The sequence below is a fragment of the Octodon degus genome, unplaced genomic scaffold (genome assembly GCF_000260255.1).
Source record: "Octodon degus isolate 3935 unplaced genomic scaffold, OctDeg1.0 scaffold00188, whole genome shotgun sequence".
Lineage (NCBI taxonomy): Eukaryota > Metazoa > Chordata > Mammalia > Rodentia > Octodontidae > Octodon > Octodon degus.
The window spans coordinates 4,872,847-4,880,786 of NW_004524764.1; the positions used below are offsets into that span (position 1 = coordinate 4,872,847).

Sequence of the window (7,940 nt, forward strand, 5' to 3'; positions counted from 1 at the left end):
AAAAAAAAAAAAAGGTTCTCTCAGTAATGGATTCTCAGATGATCATGCTGTTGCCCACATGCATTTGATTACAAGTCTATTAATGGGACCACAAGAGTGACTATTTTGGGGGAGCAGTTATTCTTAAATATAAAAAGTTCTAGCTCCGTACTGTAGAAATCTCACATGTTAAGGTATAATGTAAAGGACATTTAGTATATGCCAGGCAAGTTTGTTTATCAATTGATATGCTAACTTAAAACAATACAAATTTTACTCTCTTTAAAACAAATTTAAAAAATTAAGACCGGTGAGATAGCTCAGCAGACTAAGTGCCTGTTTAGCCAAGTGCAGGGACCCAGGTTGGATCTCCAGCACTACATGCCATGCTGGCCCTGTCCCTGAGCGTGCTGAGCCATCTGTGTGTGGTGGTGCACGCCTGTAATCCTGGTTCTGGAGAGGCTGGAAACATGAAGATCACTACAAGTCCAAGCTGCGTAGTAAGATCCTTTACTAAATACATAAAAATAAATAAGCAAATTTAAAAAGATAAGAAGTAAAAGGGCCAGCCAGATAGTTCAGCAGACTAAAGTGCCTGCTTAAGTAGAGCACAGTGGCTGGGGTTTGATTCCCAGCATGCCATGCCGGCCCTGCCCCTGGGGAGCGCTGAGACCTCGATTGAGACTGGGTGTGGTGGCGCGCACCTGTAATCCCAGCACTTAGGAGGCTGAAAACAGAAGAATCACTATGAGTCCAATCTGTGTAGTGAGACCCTGTAGATCCTATAGACCCTGTACCAAGTACATAAAAAATAATAAAAATGAAAAAGAAACAAATAAAATAAAAAATGGACAAGAAAAATTTAAGGTTTATCGAAAGTAAGCATTAATGTTTAATTATTTGACCAATCTTGCATAACTATAACTATTAATCTGAGCAACAGATTTGACAATGAAAACATGTAATAAAACAACCATTGTTAAACTTTTATTCGTTTTGAAATTCTGTACCATATGTATTATTGTTTGTTACTCTGTTTCTATCTTTGTTTTTACGATTTATTTATGCTTTTGGTTTTGTTTTTACTCTGTAACATAAAGTTAAATGATAAGACAAAAGAAATTAACACTGGAAGTTTATTACTTTTTAGAGGTGAAAACTGACCTTTCTTTTTCCAAATGAGATTTGGGGGTGGAATTCCACTTGATTCACACAAGAGAGTAATGAGATTTCCCTCAATGACTGTGACTTGAACAAGTTCGTCAGAACCATAAATGCTTGGTGGCACTGAAAGAAACCAAAGAAAATTACTGTTTTGACACATACTACCTCATACAGAACCTCCCTGATGCTGTGTATCAAAACAGTTTTCTACTTAAATGATGTAAGAAAATAATCAGCATGCTAATATATCAATATCATATTAAAAGTCATCTGTAAGGTGTAGAATAAATAATAACAGATCTCCTCATTTTCAGATAGCAATTCAATTTATTACAGGCATTTTCGTACTTGGAATGAAAAAGCTAAGGCTAAGGCACCTCCACATTTGAATGTAATACAGACAGATTTGTCTGCCCAGCGTTGATAGGTTAGACATAGCAGAATTAAGAATGATGACATATCATGTGCACAGCCTGCCTCCCTAGTTGCCTCCACATCTCCCCCTTCTCTCAAAGCCTTCAATTTACAGTCCCTGGCCAACTGCCTGGGACACCTCTCTGGCTGCAGTATTATTTAGGGGAGGAAGAAGCCTCCATCGGCCCCAGGGCAACTTCCAGTAATCATTCAATTAACCCTGTGCAAGGCGTTCCTTAGGCTCATGCCAACTTCCTTCTCTTTTTCTCTCCTCTGTTTGCTCACCTGTCATTCTTTGCACTGACCAACCTGACATACTGGCCTCGGCATCATACTTCCTCTTCACATCTAGAGCTAGCATCATTCTCTTTCTTTGCTGTTTTTTAATTTTTTTTTGGCAGAACCGGGGATTGAACTCAGGATCTTGCGCTTGCCAGGAAAGCACTTATTCCACTGAGCCATCTCCCCGGCCCACTGAGCCATCTCCCTGCCCACTAGCATCACTCTGAATGAGCTCACTATTTACATTATCACCAGCCTACCAATACCCAGCCTACTCAGTCCCTTGACCTCCTTCATCCCTTTGTCCCTCAGAAGCCCTTGTACCATGTAGAATGTTTGTAGTGTAAATTTATGAATGTAGGGCGCTAGGGTGGATTGTTGCCATTCTTCTGGGTCCTCCTCTCAAGTATGACAATTTTCAATTCATTAAACCTAACTGAATCTCAAGTTCTTTCATCTCTCCAACATCTCCCCACCCAGTTACTTTCTCTTTCGTGTACCCACCTCTTTCTCTGGCTCTAATTTCAACTGTTCCCTTGCCAGTATTCTCAACCACCATGCACTTTCGCCCTTCTGATCTCGCACCACCCTTATTCTGGATGAATCTTACACTTTACATGTCATTATAGACACAAAGTTCTACAGAAGAATATGACACTGTTAGGCAGATTGGTTCTATTCTACACTTCTAATCGCCATCCTAAACTTTACCCTCCCCTAGCCCTGTGTCCTCTATTATTAGAAATAGTTGTAAATCTGCATTTGGAATGGAAACACCTGCTGAGATGTGAAATTTTATGTCCAATTGGCTGCTTAACATTTCCACCTGGATGCCTGAGAAGCACTGTCCAGTGTTCAGTTACTTCCAAAACCGAATTCAGTTGCCTTTGTTTTTTCTCTGAGGGAAAGGTGCTATTGTTCATACATTCCCGAGGGCTAAATCATAGAGCCTTGATGACTGAATTTCTTAAATATGTCTGGAGTTTTCTGAAATACAAATTTGCTCATCCCAGTCCATCTTGAAATCTTTTTAAGGTAGTCAATCTATTGCCTTGGGAATCAAATATATAAAGGTCTGCCACACACGGTGGCGCGCACCTGGAATCAAACATACACCTTTACAATTGCATTATGACACCTTCTTCAATCTTCCTCTTTCTCTTCTCTCTCCTGTGTGTTACACTAGACTCTACAATAAATGACCATCAGCTCACTTAATAAGAGACTTCAGGTCTCTGTATTGCATCCATCCTTTTCGGAGAGGAAATCTTAGGTCATGACTTCATTAACTTAACAAATTTAAATGGTCAAAATTAAGAGGGCTTAATACATTAGAAATGAATAAAACAGTAGTTAAAATAAAGCTGAGTAGGCTAGAAGTGGGAGGACTTTCACCAGCAGCTGCAGCCAAAGTAAAAGTTGTAATTACTCACAAGCATTGTCTTAATTAGTGACAAATGGGAAATTTCCAAGTGAGAAAAATTTGTCATACCCATTTCCCATTACATGAATGTGTACAGTGTCTTGTTTTCTCTCTCTCACACACACAGCTCACATATATAAGTTGGCCTTTGGATTTACTTTCATTTGTCCCATATATAGAAGATTCGATCATTACAAGATGTTGGCTGTAAAAGCTAAAGGGCATCTTACACAGGCATGAGAAGAAAGCCATGCGACATCAAGGTCATGACAAGTACTATGTTTGGGCTAGAGAAGTCAGTCTACTCACTCTGGAACTAGCGCTTTAAGCTGATGCTCAAGACAATCAATTATAGTCTCTTGGATGTCATTTTAAGAATTTGCAGACTAATAAAAGGTGAAACTAAAGGCTGTGTTGTTTCATTTACAAGGACTGATTTACTTACCCCAAATGTTGACATTATAATTTTTCTCAGTTTTTCCTGCGATATTTGTTGCTTCACAGGTATAACGACCAGCGTCTTGAACCTGAGTGTCTTCAATCTAAAATCAAAACCATGCTTTGAAATGATAGATACTGGTACACAACTGGGTTTTTTCTGTTAAACTTATTCATGGTCTCTTGTTTTTAATTTTTATCTGAAGATTTTCAAACATACACAAAGCATATAGAGCTGTAAAATGAATTCAAGTACACACATCCGTCACCCAGATTCTACACTGAAGAAGACTGAACAACTTTTATCTATGTCATACCTTATTTTAACCTGGTTTGTATTATGACTGAAACCCTGAAAAGACCTTTTAAGTACAACTTAGATAAAATTGGAAAAAAATTGTGTATACTGCAGCTAGAAAATATAAAGAAACACAATGTAGCACATTGTTTCTGCTTTGGATGCATAATCTAATAGGAAATATGAAGTATGTAAACATTGGAATCATGAACATTCAGGCCTTCAGGCGCCTGAATCTTAGTTTCTTAGGCCGGCTCTCCATGTCAACTCTATGTCACTCGGATTCACTTCAACATTATTTCTAAGAGTTCACCTTTAAATTCTCTGTTTCAGTAGAATTTTTATATAATAATTCAAGATCATGTAGATATGTCAAAAATAGCATTTGACCTACTACCAAATAAGTTTACAATGAAAAATTTTAAACAATCAAGAGGATGAATCAACAGAGTTGGAGTGATCTCTGGAAGTATTTCGCACAGCAGGGGTATGTAGCAGGTATTCAATAAACTTATTAAGTAATTCATATGAACAAAAATAATTAGAATGAGATGGAAAACCAAAAGCTATTAGATCAGAAAGTGTATTAAAATTCAACATTTTCCTTTTTCACATAAGGAGACTCAGAATCAAGTAATAAAAGATCTGCATCACCCGGAGGTGCATAATTTGTGGCAGACCTGCTCCAAAAGGGGGCTGTGGACCTTAAAGCCAGGAAACGCTGGCCTGCACATAAGAAGGGTTGGAGATGGGGATGGGCACAATAAAGAAGTGATAGACACTGATTAAATGCCTAGTGAGGGTCAGGGAGAATAAGCGGTACAACTCTGTGGGCTTCTGGGTAAAGATGTACGTGAATAATTCTGGGTAAGGCAGTGGTTAGCTGGTTTTAATGGCCCAATTAGGCTTGACTCCATAGAAGTTCTCACTGCATAAGTCTGCCTCTCTTGATGGGACCTGCATGCTCCACAATGCCCAGTTCAGCTCCAGGGTAGACAGCAATGGGTATCAGGATTTCTTCACCACCATCTGAAGAAATGAACTGCTATCCTCACTGAGATTTGCATTCAATGGTCCCCTCTGTCATTCGTTAGAGCTAAGGTCTGGGAATTTTCCCAGATGCTTTCTAGAACACTGAGATATACTTCTAAGTTTGAATAGCTCTTTTTCTTCCTCCTTCTTTATTTTATATTCTGCCTATGTTGCTCATTTGGCTTTCCCCTCTTTCTTCCATTGGTGATTCTGGTTGTACCTTCTTCAGCAAGCTTCAGTTTTATGGCTGCACAATGTCCAAGGTCCCTGTCATTCTACACATCCACATTTCCACCTCCTTCCCAGGCTTCTGCCCTATCTACTAACTGATGCCTGTGGTCCATTTCTCAAGATGCCCACTTTATGACAATTATAATCCAGTTCAACTAAGAGGCTCTGTGTAGTCAGAGCAGGAGGCTACATTCCTTGCGTTCAAATCCAATTTCTGCACAAAATGGTCCTTCCTTTATATCTCCCTTTTTGTTTACTTTTGTCAGAGATGGGTATTCCATTGCCATTTGTATATTGTAGGTACATGAATTCAGCAAAGTAATCCAATATAGTCCAGTAGTCTATAATAGTAGTGGGTTATCCGCATGACTGGCAATGTCAGAAGTTGTTGACTTGAGCCCTTTACAGCTCAGCATATTAATATGGCTTTACTTTTCATACCTCATTACTATACTTTTCTGCTGGATGGTTAAGACCAAGATGAAGCAAGATCTATATAACAAGAAATGTAACTTTTTTATCTGATAAGGTCAGTCAAATCCCTTCAGGATTTACCCTGAAACCCTGTACAGCAGTTTGTAGATCTTTTGTCAGTGAAGGACCACTTTGTAGTGAAAATACACACACACACACACACACACATTATATATAAAATAGCATAGATATACAGCTACTTTCTCTTAGTTCAATGAGAAGAAAGTTTTGAACTAATAGTGTTTAGGTAGCATGTCTACATCTTGTACTATGAATAACTACTATGAAGACAATAATATGTAATGTATTAATTATTGTAACTGTCCTACTAACCTGTTTTGAAGCTGTCTCATTGCTACCTCTTCCTCAATAAAATTAATATAAAATATTATTTTTTAAAATGATTAAAGTTATTTCCCATAGAGAAAATTTAAAAAAAATCAAATTTCTGCCTCTGAGTAAATGGCCAGTTTACTGTTCTATCCTTTTAATTCCTCAGTTAAATTATGATGATTTGTGTAAGTATTCAGTGGAATTATTAACATTCTAGCTTTCATGCTTGCATTCTTAGTTTCTTAGGCTGGTTCTCCATGTCAACTCTATGTCACTCAGATTCACCTCAACATTATTTCTAAGAGTTCACCTTTAAATTCTTTTTTTCTGTTTATCCTAACTAACCTGTTTTCCTGAACAGACTTTTGTCCTTATCTGTGCTTGAAAAGCAAGGTAGTCTTCCAAGAACCTTCCAGAAAACCATGTTTTGCTATCCCTTCCAAAAGGTATAGTGATTTGTTCTAATGGTGTTAGTAAATAGGATATCATGTCTGCATCTTGTACAGTAACTAACCACTAAGAAGAATGTATGCAATGTGTTAATTATTGAAACTGTCCTACCAATTTGATTTGAAACAGTCTCATTGTTATTTGTTTATCAATAAAATTATGGAGAAAAAACAAAACAAAAGGTATTCTCTGTATGTTAGTAGTTAACACACACTTACTATAGCACTTATTTCATTTTTACACAGAATTAATAATTAAACTTCTCATTTTATGTAAAATTGAAAACATCAAGACTATGAGATGTGTCATAATTTTCACAGCCATATCCAGAGTACCTATTAATGGTTTTTCCAGACTGGCAAAACAACTGATGAGGAGTTACTCCTTAGAATATTTCTATAATCCTTTCCTGGAAGTGTTTCTTTTATTTTTCAAATCACTTCTGGATACACGTATGTACAGGCAACTAAATATGTAAATCTTCTTAATCATAATATCAAAAATTACCAACTTTGTTAACAAAAGTATTCATTAAGAAAAGTGTTCTGGGAATTATATAAAACAAAATGAGAACACACATAAAGAGCAGGCAAGCTTACAGGGGTAACACTAACACTATGAGCTTAGGAATTATGGAAAGAAATTATTTCATAGCTTTACCTTTAATACACTTCCATTTTCAGAGATACTGAGACCTGGTTTCTTCAGCATAGGGCGGCCATCTTTCAACCATGTCAACATTGGTGAGGGGACAGCATCACTTTGGCATAACAGCTCCACAGGTTGGCTTATGAGGACAGAGATGTTCTGTTCTTCTCCCATAATATTTGGTGGAACTATGTAAAAGATGAATTTTACCTCAGAATGAAATAGGCCAGCACACCATCTTTATTCATCATCAAAATATATACTAAGTAGCTTTTAAATTATAAATAAAGTCATCAGCTCATACACTCTGTATCCTTGTTAACAATCAAGTATCAATAAATTACTAATAAATATATTCTTGTTGAACATAATAATTCTTACTATTTTTTAATTTAAAAAATTTAAAACCGGAAATTTTCACCAACTGCACATTTAAGAAACTTCTTGAACTAGATGTTACTGCTTAAGATTTCAAAAAATAATAAATCAGTTATAAAATATTTTAGAAATAGCAATGAATTAAAAGAAAAATATTTTTAAAATTTATATTTTTTTTACAAAAGAAAGAAATCTCAAAGTCACAGAGGCGAAATTAAAAATAATAGATGTAAAAAGGAACACAGAGATCATCTAGTTCCATCTCATAGTGCATTAAACATAAAAGGGGGACAAAAAAGAGCTTATGAAAAATAACATGGCTGGGCTGGGGAGATGGCTCAGTAGAATAAGTGCTTCCCTGGCATGTGCAAGGTCCTGAGTTCAATCCCTGTTTCC

At 36.8% G+C, this 7,940-nt stretch overlaps 1 protein-coding gene across 1 annotated transcript in view; it reads right to left on the reverse strand.

Moving 5' to 3' along the window:
• Positions 1-7,940, reverse strand: part of Hmcn1 (hemicentin 1) — a 474,287-nt gene that overhangs the window by 132,618 nt on the left and 333,729 nt on the right. Inside the window, exons 41-43 of the mRNA XM_023704108.1 lie at positions 7,179-7,354; positions 3,708-3,804; positions 1,144-1,266 (exon numbers count right to left, since the gene is read on the reverse strand). Coding sequence (XP_023559876.1) covers positions 1,144-1,266; positions 3,708-3,804; positions 7,179-7,354 — 396 coding nt within the window. The remainder of the gene's footprint in view (positions 1-1,143; positions 1,267-3,707; positions 3,805-7,178; positions 7,355-7,940) is intronic.